The sequence below is a fragment of the Haemaphysalis longicornis genome, unplaced genomic scaffold (assembly GCF_048455015.1).
Source record: "Haemaphysalis longicornis isolate Haplotype H1 unplaced genomic scaffold, Haemaphysalis longicornis Haplotype H1 scaffold_3, whole genome shotgun sequence".
In the NCBI taxonomy this organism is placed as follows: Eukaryota; Metazoa; Arthropoda; class Arachnida; order Ixodida; family Ixodidae; genus Haemaphysalis; species Haemaphysalis longicornis.
The window spans coordinates 194,270,794-194,293,096 of NW_027526335.1; the positions used below are offsets into that span (position 1 = coordinate 194,270,794).

The window sequence follows — 22,303 nt, forward strand, 5'->3', positions numbered from 1 at the left end:
ATTTCATTCGGCGGTTGATAGAACACTGCTACCAAAAGCCGCGGGGCAAAAAATAGATGGGAGATGTCGAAGCTGCTGAGTCCACATTTTGTTTCTCTACTGTAAGGAATAAAACAGAGTACGGTCCGCAAAATAACTTTCAGGTTTAACTTAGGCGAAACGCACTATTTTACAACAGCAGAGGAAGGTAGCAGGTTGGTTCAGTGGGGAAAGCGGCACGCTAGAGCATGTGGTCGTGCACTTGACTATCAGCCGCCTACGCCTCCGGTGTTGCCGACGGTCGCGAGAACGAACCGCTCGTGTGCACAACATCTCGACAGGTGTTAAATCCTGCAGGCTACTCAGAATTATTTCGTTGCTTTCTCTCTCTCTCTCTCTCTCGCTCCCCATACCTTGGGTGCGTGAAGCAAGCTTGTAATTGAAACTTCCCTTTTTGGGAAGTGGCAAGAGAGGAAATAAAAACTTTATCATACCATGTTTAGTAAGAAGAAGCTTAAGGCCTTCTCCTGCCCGTATCATCCAACCTCCATTCATTTCCCTACTCCTGAACAATGGGAGTCAGCTCTTCCCAGCTCGGCACCGGCGAAACAGCTCGCCCTGGTGAACCGAGCACTGGAATCGGCGTGGCCGCGGCCTCCTGGACATGGGAGGCTGAAAACTGCCCTTTTCCTTCAAGCACAAATAAACATGTCTTTTACCGCAACCATAACAACATGCTTACTGGTAGATTCGTGTTGTGCAGAAACTGATATTCGCATACCTAATATACTCCTATTGGTTACAAAAAAAACAGGAATTTCACTCCAAAACATAAATTCAGTTATCTACTGCCGCAGAAACAGTCATGATGCTAGCAGCGCTCTCTACCTGTAGTGCGCCACTTCAGCAGAAAAAAATTTCTACTGTGAATAAAATGTACAGGGCGCTTTGTACGTATTGTGTTCACGTTGTCCTACTAAGGCATTTTGTGGCAATATCACACAGACAGACAGACAGACAGACAGACAGACAGACAGACAGACAGACAGACAGACAGACAGACAGACAGACAGACAGACACTAAAATTCGCGGGTTCAAGTGGCCCAAGAAAGCTTATTGATTTGAAAAACAGTATCGAAGCAGTTTGTTTTTAAAAAGATTTCGTGACAAAAGACATTCCGGAGCAACGCTTTTTTTATACTGCACAATGCGGAGTAAAAACCTTTCAGAAAAAGAAAACGCCGCAAGAAACGCCGAAAGTAGCCGGACTGTTATTCTTTGTGGTAGCTCAACGACAACTGAAGGAAGAACAAACGTTCGAGAATTTGGTATTGTGATTTAAGACTGAGGCAGAAACAAAGAGTATAAAAAAACAGGGGTCACAGGGGAGACAAACATTATGGCAGCGTAGGCTGAATTAGTCGTCTGAATGACCTGCTACACCCCACAAAATGGTTCGGTGTTTGTAAACTATGGCGTCAGTTATTAGTAGCACTTACTTAATAAGAATCGATACAGTCGGTTTTATTCGAATTTTAATTTCTGCGGTTCGCTGTTTCTTTTAAAGGTGATAGTCTTTTATGGCTACTTAAACGCAGAAATGTTGGTCTGTCTGTCTGTCTGTCTGTCTGTCTGTCTGTCTGTCTGTCTGTCTGTCTGTCTGTCTGTCTGTCTGTCTGTCTGTCTGTCTGTCTGTCTGTCTGTCTGTCTGTCTGTCTCTGACTCTGTTCAGCCACCCGGCCAAAGTGAAGCGAATGCTGCGCAACAGTCTTACATACCCACAGCGAAATCTAAAGATCTAAGTCCGCCCAGTCGACTATCGCCTTTCGGTGACATTTGCAACGAAAGAAGCTGATACGGGGCCATTTTTTTGTGATTCGCTTCCAATGTTTCCAACTGAAAGCTTCACTCTAACTAAACTCATGCTTCAAAACTTCGCTCTCTTTCCCTGTACATTTCTGGTCTTGCTCCTCGAGTTCTTCTGTTCCATTCAACTTCTATTCAGTATTTCTCCTCTTAGTCTGTCTGGTTCTTGAAGCATTTCTCCTCCTCAACATCACATCTGCTAAATACTGCTTTAAAGGGGCACTGACACAAACATTTTGCATCTTGTTTTTTTTTTGTTGCGATAAGTAGTTAGTGACCTACTTATAACCTGTAGAAACCTCATTTGCTTCAGCGTGCGACGGTTGTTTAATTAGAGGCATTTTCAATGCGGCCAGTCGCAGTTTCGATTTCAGCGAGTGCCGCGAAACTATGGATTTTGTGGATTTTTTGTGAAGAAAGCTGACCACGTGACCGTCGGAGGGATATCACAGAGCAGAGCCGCCGTAGCACTGTCGAATCCGCATCGACGGCAGTTTCAGCGAATGCCCCCACGTACTGATCTCGTGAGGCGCTTAATTAAAAAGCGACTGTGGAAGTGACGCAGGCGCTGCGAGTGCAAATGCTACCGTGGCTAAAGAACGACGCGCGTCGCTCGAGACGGTGGTTGGCAAGACGCGCGCTGGGAGCAGCCGGCCGGTCTGCCTACAGGTCCGCCTACAGATGTGTTTTGCTTAGCACTGCGGCGGATATTCAAGTGCCGCTCTCGTAAGCGGTGCAGATGACAATTTTTAATGCAACCCGCCATCGCATCATTAACTCCTTTCTCATCTAAGCCACCATGGTCGGGATTTGGGGACAATTTCGTGCAGCGGTGACAAGCTATCACTCGAGCTACCTGCGCCGGCCTAGGCCATTTCGCGGCCGTGGCCGCCGCCTGCACAGCGACCGTACGGCTAGCTCAGTGGGCTTTTCGTGCCTCCGGCGCGTTTTCGCATCCAATGGTAATAAACAGTAATAGAAACAGACTGCCTGGGATCGCTGTAGAACTTAGGTCGCGGCCAGCTGCCCGATTAGCTGACGAAATCACGGCGCCTCCGCCGCCAACGATCGGGTCGTTCGTTCTCGAGAGCAGAGGCTCCGCCCTCCGGCCCTCCGATTGGAGCTGCGAGCCGGGCGAGCCGGCGAAAAACGCCGGCAGTGCGGAAGCGGCAAACACAAACTCGTGACGTGTTTGGATGTTGTTTATTTACACAATATTCTCGGGATGTCGATTGCGCGTGGTCCTCTGCTGGCTGCTCAGTTGCGTTTCGCACACTTTAAATTTGATTTTAAATATGTTCTAGGTTGTAATCGCCGCTGATGTTTTGCAGATGATGTATATGTGTTCCCACCAATCTATGTCCGAAGTTATCTCGCCTTCAAAATTTTGTGTCAGTGCCCCTTTAATGCCTACAACTACGACATCCCATCCACAAAACAAAAGGCCGCGTATCTGCTCCCCTCGTTGCAAGCGTCGACGAAAGACGATAGTCGACTGGCACCCCTTCCAAGCAAATGCCTCCGTTCGCTTTCCCGCTCACCTCTTATGCTGTTCCCCTCCCGCCTCGTTCATTTCAAGAAAGAACACTGGAAGGTTGCTCAAGTCAATTTAATTTTACCGCGTTCCACTGCTCCAAGTCGGGTGTCTCGATGCCAGCGCTACCTTACGGTGGAGACTGTCCGTGAATCAAGGCACCCTACTAGAACTTTTATAGAACCCCGTTGACCCACTCTACGAGCGTTGCAAGCGGAACGTGGAACATATATAGTGTGAACCTTTCGTTGCTGTTGCCGTTTGATATCTTAGATGCCGCTAGGAGCTATAGGGACGCGGGCAACAGCGGGTGACGGTTTTCTGGAGTTGATGTAGTATTTCATTTGCTATACAAAAGCCAAGAATTCATGAATTTTTTAATAAGGGAACACGGCAAATATCCCTTATGTATTGATTCTCTACCGTATGTTTGCGTAACGTCTAGTTCAACAATGGCATGAACATTGACATCGGACCTAAACGTTTAGATTTGGCTGGGGGTATAAATGAATATTACCCAGCTCCTGTTTCACTTCGGCCGGGTGGCTGAATCAAGTCACAGACGCAGACATACACACATACAGACAGACCAACATTTCTGAGTTTAAGTACCCAAGAAAGACTACCGTCTTTATTAAAGTTCTGGTCTCGCATGTCAACAATAGATGCTACTGCGGTTGATTATCTTTCTTTCTCTTCGATTGTCGACATGTTCTAGTAGGTCCTATGCGCTCGACTCGTGGCAGCGGGGAATAAATAGATAATCCTCACCACCCAGAGTTTTCGTGCACCGCTGGCTACCACCATTCATTACAGCTTGTGGGAACACACAAAAATGCTTCAGAAATAATAACAAATACATTGTAGTACAATCAGTGTAACCCTATCATTAGGTAATCAATGGGAGATCCGAACATCGAATTTTCTAATTCCGCTCGGCCACATATTTTTGGGTTTCTTTGCTTGATTGATTGATTGATTGTGGGGTTTAACGCGCCGACGCTACACAGGCGATGAGGCACGCTGCAGTGGAGGGCTCCGGATTAATTTTGACCACCTGGGGATATTTAACGTGCGCTGAAATCTCGAACACATGGGCGTTTTTGCTTTCCACGTCCATCAAAAAACTGTTCCTTTCTTACGGCTTCCCAGTTCCTCTTCTCAACAAAAAATGGAAGAGGTATTTCTCCTCCGATTTCCGTCGCCTTCTTGAATTATAACTTGTTTCCAGGTGGACTTGTGTTAGTAATGATAACATTAGCTAAAAAAAGATTCTTATTTATCAAGTTTCACAAATTATTTATTTTATTAACAGCTCAGAGCTTGAGGGAGGAGGTTTCACTATAATTTTTGTACGATCAACGTCAAATAACGCGTACTCTTGCAATAATCTACGTACAGACATTGCGTATATGTCTGTCTGTCTGTCTGTCTGTCTGTCTGTCTGTCTGTCTGTCTGTCTGTCTGTCTGTCTGTCTGTCTCTGACTCTGTTCAGCCACCCGGCCAAAGTGAAGCGAATGCTGCGCAACAGTCTTACATACCCACAGCGAAATCTAAAGATCTAAGTCCGCCCAGTCGACTATCGCCTTTCGGTGACATTTGCAACGAAAGAAGCTGATACGGGGCCATTTTTTTGTGATTCGCTTCCAATGTTTCCAACTGAAAGCTTCACTCTAACTAAACTCATGCTTCAAAACTTCGCTCTCTTTCCCTGTACATTTCTGGTCTTGCTCCTCGAGTTCTTCTGTTCCATTCAACTTCTATTCAGTATTTCTCCTCTTAGTCTGTCTGGTTCTTGAAGCATTTCTCCTCCTCAACATCACATCTGCTAAATACTGCTTTAAAGGGGCACTGACACAAACATTTTGCATCTTGTTTTTTTTTGTTGCGATAAGTAGTTAGTGACCTACTTATAACCTGTAGAAACCTCATTTGCTTCAGCGTGCGACGGTTGTTTAATTAGAGGCATTTTCAATGCGGCTAGTCGCAGTTTCGATTTCAGCGAGTGCCGCGAAACTATGGATTTTGTGGATTTTGTGTGAAGAAAGCTGACCACGTGACCGTCGGAGGGATATCACAGAGCAGAGCCGCCGTAGCACTGTCGAATCCGCATCGACGGCAGTTTCAGCGAATGCCCCCACGTACTGATCTCGTGAGGCGCTTAATTAAAAAGCGACTGAGGAAGTGACGCAGGCGCTGCGAGTGCAAATGCTACCGTGGCTAAAGAACGACGCGCGTCGCTCGAGACGGTGGGTGGCAAGACGCGCGCTGGGAGCAGCCGGCCGGTCTGCCTACAGGTCCGCCTACAGATGTGTTTTGCTTAGCACTGCGGCGGATATTCAAGTGCCGCTCTCGTAAGCGGTGCAGATGACAATTTTTAATGCAACCCGCCATCGCATCATTAACTCCTTTCTCATCTAAGCCACCATGGTCGGGATTTGGGGACAATTTCGTGCAGCGGTGACAAGCTATCACTCGAGCTACCTGCGCCGGCCTGGGCCATTTCGCGGCCGTGGCCGCCGCCTGCACAGCGACCGTACGGCTAGCTCAGTGGGCTTTTCGTGCCTCCGGCGCGTTTTCGCATCCAATGGTAATAAACAGTAATAGAAACAGACTGCCTGGGATCGCTGTAGAACTTAGGTCGCGGCCAGCTGCCCGATTAGCTGACGAAATCACGGCGCCTCCGCCGCCAACGATCGGGTCGTTCGTTCTCGAGAGCAGAAGCTCCGCCCTCCGGCCCTCCGATTGGAGCTGCGAGCCGGGCGAGCCGGCGAAAAACGCCGGCAGTGCGGAAGCGGCAAACACAAACTCGTGACGTGTTTGGATGTTGTTTATTTACACAATATTCTCGGGATGTCGATTGCGCGTGGTCCTCTGCTGGCTGCTCAGTTGCGTTTCGCACACTTTAAAATTGATTTTAAATATGTTCTAGGTTGTATTCGCCGCTGATGTTTTGCAGATGATGTATATATGTTCCCAGCAATCTATGTCCGAAGTTATCTCGCCTTCAAAATTTTGTGTCAGTGCCCCTTTAATGCCTACAACTACGACATCCCCTCCACAAAACAAAAGGCCGCGTATCTGCACCCCTCGTTGCAAGCGTCGACGAAAGACGATAGTCGACTGGCACCCCTTCCAAGGAAATGCCTCCTTTCGCTTTCCCGCTCACCTCTTATGCTGTTCCCCTCCCGCCTCGTTCATTTCAAGAAAGAACACTGGAAGGTTGCTCAAGTCAATTTAATTTTACCGCGTTCCACTGCTCCAAGTCGGGTGTCTCGATTCCAGCGCTACCTTACGGTGGAGACTGTCCGTGAATCAAGGCACCCTACTAGAACTTTTATAGAACCCCGTTGACCCACTCTACGAGCGTTACAAGCGGAACGTGGAACATATATAGTGTGAACCTTTCGTTGATGTTGCCGTTTGATATCTTGGATGCCGCTAGGAGCTATAAGGACGCGGGCAACATCGGGTGACGGTTTTCTGGAGTTGATGTAGTATTTCATTTGCTATACAAAAGCCAAGAATTCATGAATTTTTTAATAAAGGAACACGGCAAATATCCCTTATGTATTGATTCTCTACCGTATGTTTGCGTAACGTCTAGTTCAACAATGGCATGAACATTGACATCGGACCTAAACGTTTAGATTTGGCTGGGGGTATAAATGAATATTACCCAGCTTCTGTTTCACTTCGGCCGGGTGGCTGAATCAAGTCACAGACGCAGACATACACACATACAGACAGACCAACATTTCTGCGTTTAAGTACCCAAGAAAGACTACCGTCTTTATTAAAGTTCTGGTCTCGCATGTCAACAATAGATGCTACTGCGGTTGATTATCTTTCTTTCTCTTCGATTGTCGACATGTTCTAGTAGGTCCTATGCGCTCGACTCGTGGCAGCGGGGAATAAATAGATAATCCTCACCACCCAGAGTTTTCGTGCGCCGCTGGCTACCACCATTCATTACAGCTTGTGGGAACAAACAAAAATGCTTCAGAAATAATAACAAATACATTGTAGTACAATCAGTGTAACCCGACCATTAGGTAATCAATGGGAGATCCGAACATCGAATTTTCTAATTCCGCTCGGCCACATATTTTTGGGTTTCTTTGCTTGATTGATTGATTGATTGATTGTGGGGTTTAACGCGCCGACGCTACACAGGCGATGAGGCACGCTGCAGTGGAGGGCTCCGGATTAATTTTGACCACCTGGGGATATTTAACGTGCGCTGAAATCTCGAACACATGGGCGTTTTTGCTTTCCACGTCCATCAAAAAACTGTTCCTTTCTTACGGCTTCCCAGTTCCTCTTCTCAACAAAAAATGGAAGAGGTATTTCTCCTCCGATTTCCGTCGCCTTCTTGAATTATAACTTGTTTCCAGGTGGACTTGTGTTAGTAATGATAACATTAGCTAAAAAAAGATTCTTATTTATCAAGTTTCACAAATTATTTATTTTATTAACAGCTCAGAGCTTGAGGGAGGAGGTTTCACTATAATTTTTGTACGATCAACGTCAAATAACGCGTACTCTTGCAATAATCTACGTACAGACATTGCGTATAGCTCACTTTTTGTCTGGGTGAATGAAAATCAACCGGACTACTTCATGAATCGGTGCTGAACAACAGCACCACGTGGGTGGTCTTGGCGAAGTTATTTGCATTCGGTGCATTTTAAATGGTTTACCCTTTTGTGGTCTGTCGTCGGTGCAGGGAACGCAATACGGCTGTAGCGGTTCACTGACCGGGTGCGCCCGACTGGGTATTCAAGCTTAAATATCGCGCATTTTCTGGCTGCGTTGGTAGTGTAACGAAAGAACGCACCCGCATTCTTTCGTTACATGACGCACCATCTCTCGAGCGATAAGTACACTTTGTTGAAGACTTTTTGCACTAGGTTTTTCCACAATATTCAGAACGGGCCTTGTGGGTTCCAAACAAAGCGTTTTCAGATGCGCTCTGATCGCTGAGAAGCGTTGCCCTTTCCTAATCACTTGTGTCCTACGGTGATCTACTTAGCTAATGCGACGACGACTTTAGTGAGGAAGACAATTACGTGCCTTTATGAGTTAGTGATGACATTGGTTCATTTTAAATTAGCATTCTTTAAGCAAACTGTGGCTTTATACACCCCGTTAACTTGCCACACTTCCCGACCCGCCCATCGGCACATTTTTTTTTAAATAGATGAACATTTTATAGATGAACAATAAAAACGTGACAATAACGCGAAATAGTAACAGTGCCCCTAAGTATAATATCTGCCACAGTGTTCCAGGAGTTCTAATGTCGCGTGGCAAAACTTAAGACAGTCGCGTGTGTCAACACGTCACCTAATGTTTCCTGGCTGAAGCGTTATGTCAGCTCTGCCCTAAAATGGTAGCCTGCTGGCAGGTGTTTTCACAAAGCTGATATTTACACTGTGAAAATGCGCAATTAAGACGCCGCCTCTTTTCTAGAAGAAGCTCGTGTAAATAAATATAACATGCTGAATTTAGTGAACGCTTAGCACAGTTCTCTTCAAATTCAATATACTGAAGTTCTGTGGTGTGGTGCGTTTTGATAGTCGGGAGTAGTTGTAACCGCGCACAATTATGAGCTGCTCAGACATATTGACATAAAGCACTGCATAAAGCACTCAGACATAAAGCACTGCATTAACGCACAAATAAATTTGGTAGTTTCTGCTTTTGCTGTTATATCAAAAGCCAATTATACGGTGCCGTAACAACTCCCTGACGAGTAAAACTCATTGGGGTACAAATAGATCAACGGGGAGACCTTCTCAAATATGCCAGGTAAAGTAAAGAAAAAAGAAAAATGAAAAATTTTCATAAGAAGCAAAACGAAGGCTCAGCAAGATTTTGTAGTGATAGAAAGTGCTGCGTGAGCTGAGACTTACTCATGACGTGGACGGCGAGTTGGCCCCGAGCGGTGTTTCCCTGGGGGTCGCGGGCGATGCAGCTGTACCAGCCGCTGTCGGCAGTGCGTTGCACCTCGGTGACCATGAGGCTCCCGTTTGGGAAGCTCCGTTGCCGGTGGTTCTGGGGCAGTGACCGGCCATCTGTTCGCAGAACGAGAAGGAACAGCCATCGTTTCAGCGCTTAACTGTGGGGAATTGTGCCAACACTCGCGCAGATATTCAGGCGCAATCAGAAGTCAACCAATCCCGGGTACGTGAATTCAGGGCAAGTTCTCTATTATGCGGTGTTCCGCATAAATTGTGTGGTTTGGTTTTGAAGGATTTTCTTAAAAGTCACTTAAAGGCTGCGGGCGGCGCACATGGCGTATGAATTCTCGTTAATTCTCCAACCGTGTTCCGTTTGTTTCTTTCTGCACCGCTACAGAAGGTTCCCGTCAAGCACAAAAATGTTATGGTAACACGCGGAATGTAGGTTTTGTAGCTGCCGCAAATGCCAGCAAATATTTCAGTCGCACCTAATCGAGCCATTAGTAGCTGCTATAATAACACGTTCACCGCAAAGGAAAACACTAAACCCATCTGGAGGGAGCTGTAAACTGGGTGGCTGCTGACCGCAGTAATTAAATGCGGTGCAAACGTGCGGTAAACGAACGAAGCAGCCACGTTTTACCTGCGAGAGCAAGACGAATAAGCCTGGTACTTTGTTCGGCGGTGCCCTGTCAATTAACATTATCTTCAACTATGGGGGCAGCTGCCAATAGGTTACAGCTCGGCTTTTACGGGCTCGGCGTTCGCCTGCTTCCGGGTGCACATGACCATGCCTCTACCAAAGCGTGTGTGTGGGGGTAGGTGGGGAGTTGTGTTTACTACTCTGCGCTCGTCAACTGTGGGTTCGTACCGAGTAAGAGCCGTAGATGTTTCTGAAAATAAAATTGTAACTTTATTTACAGGCACTTGTCAAACGCTTCAGGCGAAGAAAACAGCTACAGTTGAAGTGGCCTAGCTCATACCATTCATTGGAAAACTGTCATGGCTGAAAACAGTTATGACTAAAAATAGAAGAGGTCAATAGCACTGTAAACCACTACGCACATGTTCGTGCACGCAGAAAAGACGTTTTATATTCTTTGAGTGGAAAGCTTAAGGTTGCAGTTGCGTTCGACAACATTCGAACTGCTCCGATATATTTTTTAAGCTTAAAGAATATGGATCAAGTTTAAAAGCGTCACCGCAGGAACCATTCACCCGGAAAATGAATCATATGCTTTCCAAAAAAAGAAACGTCCACGTTTTTTTTTTCTGACGATGTTAACCTTCTAGTAGATACAAGGAATTGTTTTCTTTGTAATGAATTTAGGGTAAAAGTGAGTTCAGTCGGGACAACGAGAGTTCACCATTCACCAGCTCGCAGACTCTAAAGACAATATAGTTGTAGATCTTCCGTTCTAAGACAGACGGTGCAAATGCAGCAATCCCGATTACCATAACGACAGCGTACATGGATCGCCCTTCATTTAAGAGGCTTCTAAGATCTTGTTTCAATAACCACGTCGGCATGTGCGGATACACCAAAATAAAAGCAATTTGCCGAAATAACTTGAACGTTGAGCTCGTGTTCTCGTCAAATTCATATATTCCACCAACATTCGCCTCCGTAATCGCACCAGTCCTAAAATCCTCCTACTGTCCCACTGCTTCACCAGCCAAGCCTATTCTTGTCCAGCCCCACAGCTACCTCAAGCCAAATCCTTTCCATCTCACCGCACTTCACACCGTGTGCTTAAACGCTGTGGTCATGTAACTTGCGCCTTTTGCGGTGCATATTCCCTTTATCCCGCACTCTTACTGCGACTGCAACTGCCACCTCCCCTGTCTTCGCCCATATGTTCTTACTGCAGACATGGCTGCCTCTTTCACCCGGTGTATATGGTTGGGCCACCGAGGAAGCTCTCTGCGCTCATGCCCAGAGAAAGGCCGACGACATCCTGGCCAACAATTAAGACAGCCATGCCTCTCCGTCCACCTTTTCAGTGACCTGGACCTGGGTATTGTTCGTGCGATAACTGTTTACTCTCACTTTGTGTAAAGGCAGCAAATCCGGGATCGTGTTCTCTTGAAGGACACGAATTTCACGCTCCATCTATTTTCATCCATCCGGAGCACTTGCTCAGCACAAGATATCAAATGCGGATAGGTGACATGCGGACACTCTCGTCGCCAGGCGAGCACATTGTTTTCCAATCGAGACGACGCCTGCGTAACACTGTTTCAACTTTTTTTCTAAATCTCAAATGCTTTCAGAACGCACTGAAGAAACACATCGAATGCTTAGAATAGGGTGCGCAAACTACCTCAACCACAAATGACTGCTCTATGCCCATCAGAACAGTCTCCCATTGTTCTACAACTCACAGCAGTCTAGATGACCAAAGCCGCCGCGAGCATCCAAGGAATCCTGGCTGACGGCTTAGGGAGGGAGACCGTCCAAGTCGTCTATCCTTCAGAACCCATCTCGTGCATCAAATAAAGTTACCCCCCCCTCTCTCTCTCTCTCTCTCTCTCTCTCTCTCTCTCTCTCTCTCTCTCTCTCTCTCTCTCTCTCTCTCTCTCTCTCTCTCCATGCCAATCAGATCACATAAAAATGTGCTGCAGAAACTTTTAGGGGCAAAGCCCCTTAGGGTCTGGGACTGTTGCCGTCTCCTGTCGTCGTCATATTTGTCGTTCGTCACATCTAGTCACGGTAGAAAAAACCCGGGAAACTCGCTTGCGCCTCGCGCTACAACGTAACACGTACTAAAAAATCAGCGTGGACATTCATTTACGCCTTGCGTTGGAGCGCTTCGTAAAGCGCACTAGAAAAACACCGGGAGACTCGTTTACGCCTCACGCTAGAGAGCTTCGTGCTTTAAAGGCAAGAGACGTTTACAGCAAAGCTGCATGCCTCTACACCATAACGGTTTTCTCTCCGCGGGCAAAAAAGCAAAGGCACAAAGAATGCACTTATACACTGCATCCTTTGCCACTCCCCAGATTTCACGTTAGCTGAGATGACCCGGGATGTTTGGTCTTAAAGTTCCTCGAGCTCCCAAATAATGTCAGTAGACCGGTGCACCTGTATTGGCCGGCTTCATTTCAGTTACAGCAATAAACGCAGTCTGTAGCCAGTTAAAAGAAATCGCCACAAAAGCAAAGCCACAAAATCGCCACAAAAGCAAGAAAGAAGGATCTGCTGCGGCAAGCGAATTACGCAGTGCCGCTAGTGATTTGAAAGGGTGAAAGCGTTTATTGGCAGTGTTTCCGAGTCCCCTAAATGACAAGTCAAGCTTTAGAAGGTAGTTGTATTTATATAATTCTTTATAAGCCTATACGAGACTACTGCTGAAGAAATTACAAAAAAGAATGTGGAATGTTTTCCTCGATGGCACTTTTCACATTTATTAGGCTTCCTCAAGACGCGTTGAAAGCACGCTGTCTTTTAAAAGCGTTCCACAAGTTGGTGCGGTGCACGTCGACCAAATGACGCGAACTACTTTACCGCTTACGCCGCAAATCAAATTTTGCTGTGTGGTGAAGCAACTTTGGAACTTCCACTGCGCGAGTAACTTCACGGCTGCACAGTGACTTGACAGCTCCGGAAGGCAAAGAGTGTTTTCAAAAGCTGACCATCCAGAGAAGCGGTACGAAGCAACAACACCATTGCAAATGAGCGTCGACTGAAAGAAATACCAGAGCCACTACACATGAGCACGGGTATTATTGAGGTCAGACGTCAGCAAATGCAGTCACCGATTTTGGCCTCACAAAAAGTCGAAAGAGTTTTCTCGTTGAGTCGCACTTCAAGCTTTAACCAAGCATTGAGGTTGAAGTGCGGACTCTGTAGCTATCTTGCGGACTCTGTAACTATCTTGACCACCTCTTTTCTGAACCTCACAACCCGCCTACTTGAAACGGAGATTAAGGCTTTAAACAAAATAATATCCGGAAAAACCCTGCAGTGCATCATTGACGAAATCAAGAAAAAGTACGACACATCAGTTACCAACGGGGAACTACAGAAGCTAGCATTGAACTTCACCTAGCACTGAACGCCATTTGGTTCGTTTGAACTGAAGCCGAAATCGAGCTTGTTTGTATAATAAGGGAGGTTAATCAAACCACGGCCGCTGGACGGAAGACTTTCATCGAGCGGCCGTGAACAAACACTCTGGGTGCCTGTTGAAGCTTCCGATATACATAGATTAGGAAACCAGTGCGCCAGTGTTCGTTCAGTTTCCCGATTGCCGAAGACACATAATTAGTTTCTCTTCGTTCATGGCAGATACAAGCTCCCTGATAGAAGCGAGAGCATATTGGAGCTACTCCATGACACGCAACGTGTATAGAAGAATAATAAAACTTGCTGTTGGGCAAGTAGGTTCGTGATTGTTCGTAGGAGAGCGCAAAACATAGACACACGGCAGAGAAAGAATACGCTGGAACAGCGCTTGTTCTGTCTATTATATGTCTGCCCTTTGTCTATTTTTTGCGCGCTTTTAGAAACATTAAAGTGTATAGAAGGGCAAGGTATATAATCTATAAAGACCAAAGCCCCTTATGGGCTCGGGCTTTTGGCGTCTCATGTCGTCGTCGTAACTGTCGCCTCATGTAGTCACGGTACTAAAACACCGGTACACTCGTTCGCGCGTCGCGCTAGAATGTAACGCATACTAAAGAAACACCGGGGCACTCGTTTACGCCTCGCGTTGAAACGCTTTGTAACGCGTACTAAAAAAACACCAGAACGCTCCTTTACGCCTTGTGCTAGAACGCGCCGTACGCGTTCTAAGAAAACACCCGGACACTCGTTTACGCATCTTGCTGGAACGCGTCGTAACCCATACCAAAAAAAAAAAACACCAGAACACTCGTTTTCGCCTCGCACTGGAACGCCTCGTAACGGGTACTAAAAAAACCAGGACACTCGTTTACGCCTCGCGCTGGAACGCATCGTAACGTGTAAGAAGACTCCGGGACACTCGTTAACGCCTCGTGCTATAACGCTTCGGGCTTAAAGACACGAGACATTTACAGCAAAGTTATGTAACTCAACCCCCAACGATTTCATATCCGTTGGCAAAAACGCCAAGGCGCCAAGAATACGCTTATACACTGCGTGCTTCGCCCCTCCCCAGGTTTATCATTAGGGAAGATGGTCCGAGATTTTTTCCTTGCCGTTCTGTTCACAGACCTCGCGTTCCATTGAGCAACTAAATATACATTATCAGGCCGTATTATGATTCGGCGGTTGTGTCGCCAGTCGCCACGGCTTGACTTGAATAAATTATTTCGCCTTGGTGGCGCTATTTACAGGAATAGTAGTCTAACTCAGTAGTACCTATGACTTGGCCCCGATTTGTCGGAGAATCCGTTGAAATGTGAAACGCATCTGCTTGATCGCGCCATTTCGTGTTCAAAGATCTCAAACCGGAACGGCATTCGTAAACGGAGAAATTCGCAGTAATCCGTTGCGTTTGCGTGCTAATTCCGAAACCCGCTCGGAGTTGTTTTTTAACCGCTCCGTCTCCTTGTTTTTGCGGAAAATCCCCAAGATCGGCACTTCTCAGCTCTAACGACTGCGAAAAATTCCCGCAATGTTTACCGTGCATTTTCACTTATTCTACCTATCAAGATGGACGAAGTGAACTTATTGCTTCAACATATGCCCATCGTAACAGCTTAGCACTCCCTGGCAAACTTCGGCAACATAGTACGTGTAGCGAAACGGAGCGTTAAGCAAATGCGACGGGCAACCCCGGCTGAAGCGCTGATGAAGTGTTATCACTAGCAATGGTCGTTACTTAAACCTTCTGTTCTACTTGACAAAAAAAAAAAAGGCCGTCATCTGGTGCAGATTCGTGCTATATGCACAGGCACGCCTCATATATTTCGTTTGCGTCATTAGACAGAATTAAGGCTCATTGAGCATCAGCGGGTCGCGTTAGAGGCGGCATTTGTGTTTTGTAGGCGGTGTAGTGATAACAAGTAATGAACGTCCCCCCCGCCCCTCGCCTTCTACGAATGGTATGAGGGATTTTGTACAAAGGCGTCGGTGTAAGAATGCCGAGGCAATTTTAAAAAGAAATGCAGCAAGAACGGACAAGCAAAGACAACGTTCTTTCGCTGTTAGCTTGCACCATCACTGGCTTCAAACCTGTATTAAGAGTGCGCCTTATCAGTTTAGACATAAAACGCTCTCAATGGACAAGACGGGGTAAAGCTAGGGCTGTCTCATTAGCGTGTCTGATAACGCTTTCATCGTCTGTGCATGGTTTACAATAAAATACCTTTAGATCATGACAATAAAAATATGTAAACCTGCTGCTTCTGTAATCAAAGCAAATGGTCTTAAGTTACCTGCTTTAAATTCTTTGGGTTTGTCTGACGTCTGAACCGGCTGTGCGCGCTTTCTTATTGCAATTATGAGGCTCTAAACGAGTCAAATGATTCAAGAGGACTGTGATTTGGGCGAGTTGGTGAATGTTCATGATTGACAATCCAGCGCGCAAAAACACGGCACAAAAAAGAACGAGAGTTAGACAGGACAGCGCTGCACTCACAACTGATTTATTTTGAAGAAAACATTGGTCATATATACAGATCAGTCTCCCACGTGGCGGTAAATTATTGCACCCGATAACCACAAACAAAAAAACGCAATCATTAATCGGTTTGCACATGTGTAGTGTTTGGTTTACTTGGTCATGCAAAGGTGTCACTCAGATACGCGTATTCCCGGTCATGCAGCACTATTGAGGGCATACTTATACAACGGTCAGCAGCTCGTCTGATTTGAAAAGCCTCGATAATTTCCTGTGGTTTTTTATCTTTGTGTCTCGACAACACAGTGGTTTCATTAAAAAGCGGCTCACAATCGTGTTTGCAGCTGTGTTTTTCCAGGTGGCTGTGTGAGTGCAGCGCTGTCCTGTCTAACTCTCGTTCTTTTTTGTGCCGTGTTTTTGCGCGCTGGATTGTCAATAATGAGTCAAATGAAGTTACGAGCCAAGCAAAGTAAATTTTTATACAGTATGAGGGTACGCTTTGAGTTTTTATAAGATAACTTTGTACTCCGGATAATTGAAACACACGCATCTTGATCGGCCACTGTTATGGTCTGCCATTGCCACGTATTTGTGTTGCTCTGCCACCTACCGCCGAATGTACTACACAAGATGCAAAAAGCCCAAGATTACCATAAAATAAAAACAAAATGAAGGAACCTCGCACTAATGCGTAAGACTTGAAGGTAGCGAAGGTGTACGCAATCTTCATGACCATCACGACGGTTTAAGTCCGTAATTGCAGCCGAATCCCGATGCCCTTCACTCCATCATTGTTGCTATAAGTTTGAGCTCCCTTCATTTTTTTCGAAGTGATAATGAATTGATTGGATGTAGGGTTTAACGCGCCGACGCAACGCAGGCGATGAGGCGCGCCGTAGTGGAGGGCTCCGGATTAATTTTGACCACCTGGGGATCTTTAACGTGCGCCGAAATCTCGTACACACGGGCGTTTTTGCTTTTCGCCTCCATCAGAAAAGCGGCCGCCGCGGCCGGGAATCGAACCCGCGAGCTCGTGCTCAGCAGCGGAACGCCTTAGCCACTGAGCACCGCAGCCGGTTTGAAGTGATAATCATAGGACATCACCTTGTGGGGGCGGACGCTATGACGTGTCTTTCCCGTAGCGAGCAAGTGTTACCACGATTACTGCGAACGCTGGAGCTTTTTTTTTGCAATATCCTTAAGTGGGTACGCTAGGTTTGACAGACGTGCGCCGGGGACGGTGGGTGGTCGTCGCGAGGCACGCACGCACGAGTGCTACGCCTTTCCTTGGTTTTGTTAAAAAGGCACATAAGCACAGAATTTTTGTTTTGCAGAAACGAGTGCTCCGCTCTATTGACAATCTTGGTTATACGGCGCACACGGCACACTTATTTGAAAAGCATAACATTACAATGATATTGGACAAGTATCATGTGAGGCTCATCGACGCGTACACAAAAGAGATAGAAAAAGGGGTTTGATAATGTACGAACACTTGCCGGCCTATGTGTGAATTGGGTCACTGGTTAGTAGTAATTTGACTGCGCCGGTATCCTCACTATCCGGTGATTCACGTGGGCCGCGGCGCTTATCAGTGGCCTAGTGGTGCCTCACTCGTGCTTAACTGATTGGTCGTCACTGCTCCGGTAAGGAGTGGCCTAAAATTGCCAGTGGATTTGTGATCGTACTTGGTATAATTCTACCTGGTTCATGATTCTACGAGAACTGAGCGCAACAAAATGACAAGTAAATGCGTCGCATAGGGGGTGGGTGTATTGCGTTAACGTTTAGTGTTTGGGGAGTTGGTGGTAGTGAATGCGTTGTATCAGCAGCTTCTTGACGTAGTTTGAATGAGTCACGGATATAAGGCGCGTTCGTAGCCTTTGATTCTGTGTCGGTTTTGTGGCGCAGTGGGAAGATTACCATGTACCTCGCGTTCCGCCCACAGGTAGTGAATGCGTTGTATCAGCAGCTTCTTGACGTAGTTTGAATGAGTCAAGGATATAAGGCGCTTTCGTAGCCCTCCAATCTGTGTCGGCTTTGTGGCGCAGTGGGTAGAGCACCGTGTACCTTGCGTTCCGCCCGCAGGGTCGTGGGATCGAAACCAGGCGCTGATAAGTATTATTTTTTTATATAGTGTAGGGGGAGGGGTGCGGACTACGATGGACAACTCGAACGGGTGAGATCGTGATCGTTAAAGATATGCTCTGCATTTAAAAGAGCAGACAGTACTAACGCTGTGATAGGCCGACCACCAATATTTGACTACAAAGAGCCACACCAAAACATTTTTTAAAATTTTACCTTGTATAAGGATGACTGTTCTATTTTTATAAAGTACAAGGTATATATTGAAGTATAGTAGGTCCGTGCTTGCACGCCCACAGTGCTACAAGGCAGCCCGAGAGCTCACGGACTACTGCTGCCTCACCGGCTTGTCCCCTGCTAACGCCCCGCCTTGGAATAGCCACGGTACCGCCATCCTACCGGACTCGCCTCTTACGCCGCCTCAACCATAAGCGGATCAATCTAAAAACCTCCTGCTGCTAATTTTATTCAGCCGGGCTCAAAAGCTCGCGTGAGCACAGTTTTGGTCGAAATGGGGCCTCCTGGCATCCCATTTTTAATAATCAGCGACTACGCAATCCTTGAATTGTGGTGCCTACTGGTTAAATTGCGCCTTATTTTGAAAGCAAGGCTAAAAACTCACAGAAGCCCTGCACATAAAGCCCTGCGCCCTCTTTCGCCGACCTGCGGCAGATACTACATTGCAGATAGCGAGTAACGCCACTGTAGAGGCGAGCAAAGGACAGTGATCTCTAGTCGTCCATGACAACCACCTCCACGCAGGCGCTATGTCAATGGTTTATCGGGGAAAACAATGCCACCTAAGTACCGTAACTTGCGTTGTGATTATAATAGTACCACAGCAATTCAACCTGGTTTTCTTACTAAGGCGAGTGAATAACCCTCCCGACCTGGTTTCAGCGCCTAAGAACTAGCTTAAACAATTGTAAAGAACCACAAGCTTCGCAGTGATTTTTTTTCCTTTTTTCACTCAAGGTATAGGCGCGTTCACTTACACCCAACCAGTATGACCAATAATAGCCCACGGGAATAATATCGTACCAGACCAGCAGGCGTTATTAGATGCGGCGCTGAGAGGAGCATCTCTTGTCGGCGGCCCTGTCCTGTGTGCGTCAGTCGTCCGCGTCTGCACAGCTGCGTCTCTCCTTACCTCACCTCCTCTCCTCTCTCTGATAGCGAACACTCTCTCCCAATATCTGCAGTCGGGCTGCGCGCGACGCCGCGTGCGGCTGCGCACTGTGCGCATGTGCAGTACTCTCTCTCTCCGCGGTATCCTCTCCTTCGGGCTCGGCGCATAGAAGCGGAGTGCCACGCTCCGGCCGGTCTCTCAGTCGACGTCGTCCGCGCTTGCGCTTGCGCTTGCTCTCTTGCCGTATCCGACGATTGCTTGATGCGACGCCAATGGAACCCCCATCAGCGTCGCATCACACCAGGGTTCCCGCGAGGGGAGGTGGGCGTGATTTTTTCTGGAAGCCAATTTAGGGACGAAGGAACGAGAAAGAAGAAATTTTAGGATGTCCTTTACGAGCTCTCTGAGTTGCACGGCATGAAGCTGGAGCTCTGGTTATTTTAGTGCATTAGTGGGGCAAGTACCAGGGTGGCAGGGTTGCAGCGACATGCCCGCACCGTAGCGAAATGTTATGGTAAGAACATCTCCACTGTCTAGAGCTCGCACAGGGTGCCCAGGGTAACCCGTTTGGCAAACCCCAATACTGCTGAAATTCCGTCCCCTTCAAGTGATCAGTGGGAGAAGGAGCGGTCCCGCTCCGGTCGTGACTGCCAGCTTCGGCTGGCGGAAGGTGCCGTTGAAGCAGCAGTACCGACCTGAGGACCCCACATTATATTACAATGCTCGTAATAGAGTTTATTCTCAGTCTCTCCTTTTCTACACATTGTATTGAAAACGAGGCCTATGACAGAGTTCACTATCTACTTGATTTATTGAAATCGAGCCCTTTTTTTTGTGTGAATCGAATGGAGCTAAGGCCTGCTCCGAGGCAGCTGAGCCTAAAATGGCGAATTTAAATGGACAGTGGCGGCGAAGAGAAGGAAAAACAAACAACGCGGGGACCAGGTATTACGTCACTGGCCGTTGGCCAATGACTCTCTACTTGATTTATTGAAATCGAGCCCTTTTTTGTGTGTGCGGTATTCTTCAAATCTGTGATCTTTTACTGCTGCGGTTTGGGATACTTCGCCGCCTTGTGTGACCATTTATATTCACACTTTACACGTGAAACGATAATCTCTTTAAAGACAATTGCTTGCCAATACACATCTTCTCACCACCTCCCCTCCCTGGTCCAACTAATATCTCTTTTGTGGTAATTTTCTCTACAATACCGTTACCTATTAGGAAGAATTACTTTCTTAAATATACGATCCGCAAGACCTCTGCTCAAGCAGATTACATTTCAACTTAGTACAATGCTTGCATGCGTCACAGCAACTAGATAAAACTCAATGAAGCTGATTAATTCCTTGGCTTTCAGCGCAATTTTATGAAAATAATGCAGTTACTCTGTGACGTGACCTTTAATATCGTTTGAGATTACTGAATATAGTAGCGAGTTTGAAGACCAATGTTACGTAAGAGAATTACATCAAATTGCACAAAAAGCGAGTTATTTGTTCGAAAGCACTAGATGAGCCTAACTAACGCAAAACATCTGTGTTCCTGCCGTGAATTCGAGTACACTCTTAATTGCTCACTTAGTAGCGCATACCCTTAGAGGGGTTGTGGAGAAGGACTTAAAAACGGTTGCTCAAATAAACCACGTCTGTGAGTCAACAAGTTTAATATTGAGTGTACTCGATCGTCCTCAGTGTGAGAGAAGCGCCGACAGTGGTGGCCCAAGGTCGTCGTAATGGGTCGCTCTAGAGGAGAGAGTTAAACAGCAAAAAAAAAACGAAATTTAAAGCGCCTTTTATGAACACATAACTGGAAAAACGTCGAAATTTTAAGTAAAGTATCAGACAACCGAACTTCATTACACATTACATAAATTCGTCTCTGTCGGTTCTTGTGTCCCGCTCTTTTAATTTGGTCAAAAAAGTTAGTTATCCCACTGCGAACCCAACGTCGTGGGTTCGTCCCCACGGTGGTAGCTACTCTCCTGATGGAGGCGAAAAGCGAAAACGCCCGTGTGTCAAGATTTCGGCTCATAGTGTTTCATATTAATGCATACTTGAGGGAAATCTGCCGCTGCAGTCGCAGGCCGCCGTGGGCGTCGCCATTGCCACTAGCGACTCCCCCAGCCTACTTGGCTTAGCTAGCCATATGGCTTCTTTTTTGTCTCGAAGCCAAAATCAACAAAAAAGGGTAACATTTTTTTCTTGTTCATCGTGCATAAAGCTTAGACAGAATCACTGACAAATTATTCCTTCTGGAGAGTTTTATAATAAGAAAACAAATTTAATGAACCTTCTACAGTAATACTCCTAGCCAGAGCCAACTTTCCAGCCTGTTCATTAGCCATGCCAAGGACAAGTGGAACGTGCCTGCCCGGTACTTGACGGAACGCTCGCTGAAGCGCGGCTCCACTAGACAGTGGCGCCAGACTTCCCTCTAGTGAATATTAGTATGAAACTCTATGCTTCGGCTCACGTTAAAGATCATCGTAAGGTCAAAATTAATGCTGAGCCCTCCACTACGGCGCGCTTGATAGCCCAGGTGTACATTCCGGGCGCTAAACCGCGAGTATTAGGAAAAAGAAACGAAATGGTAGGTTTGTTTGTAGTCGGTTGTGCTTCAAACGGTGATATATTCGGTAAGATTGTGTGACCTGCCCCACAGGGAGTTGAAACTCAGTGCGATTATACTGAGATGCCAATATAATTGGGCCAAAGCAACAATTACGGTGTACTTGCCACCAGGTGTTTCGAGGAAGCGCGTGTTGTTCCTTATTTGAACCTGGCAAGATTTTAAAACGTGCCAGTGCGACTCCAGCAAACTGCCTAGAAGAGTGCCCTCCAAACCATTATTTCCCCACAACGGCCCACAAGCTTCTATCCCGTGCTTTGCAAACACTTCTTTTGTCACCGAGCATTCAGAAAACCGAAAAAAGACGGAAAAAAAAGAAAGGAAAGCGATCCCCAAGTGTACATGCACAGTTCAATTGCCTGACGAGACAACCTAGCTCCTCGAAGCTCACGGAGTGGAATGGTACGCCGCATAAGCATCTTAAGTCTCATAGCTCCATTAAAACTGCAAAAGTGACGAATGCACCTCCTTCGAGCAAACAACGCCAAAGTTGCTTTCGCAAGTGGAAGTGGTTTCGAGCTCAAGCTGTTCGGGGCTGCATTTACTGTGTGTCA

The 22,303-nt window shown here is 46.7% G+C and overlaps 1 protein-coding gene across 1 annotated transcript in view; it reads right to left on the minus strand.

The window, feature by feature from the left end:
• LOC144175920 (cell adhesion molecule Dscam1-like) overlaps positions 1–22,303 on the minus strand; it is a 474,324-nt gene that overhangs the window by 58,247 nt on the left and 393,774 nt on the right. Inside the window, exon 10 of the mRNA XM_077704992.1 lies at positions 9,300–9,461. Within this exon, the coding sequence (XP_077561118.1) occupies positions 9,300–9,461 (162 nt within the window). The remainder of the gene's footprint in view (positions 1–9,299; positions 9,462–22,303) is intronic.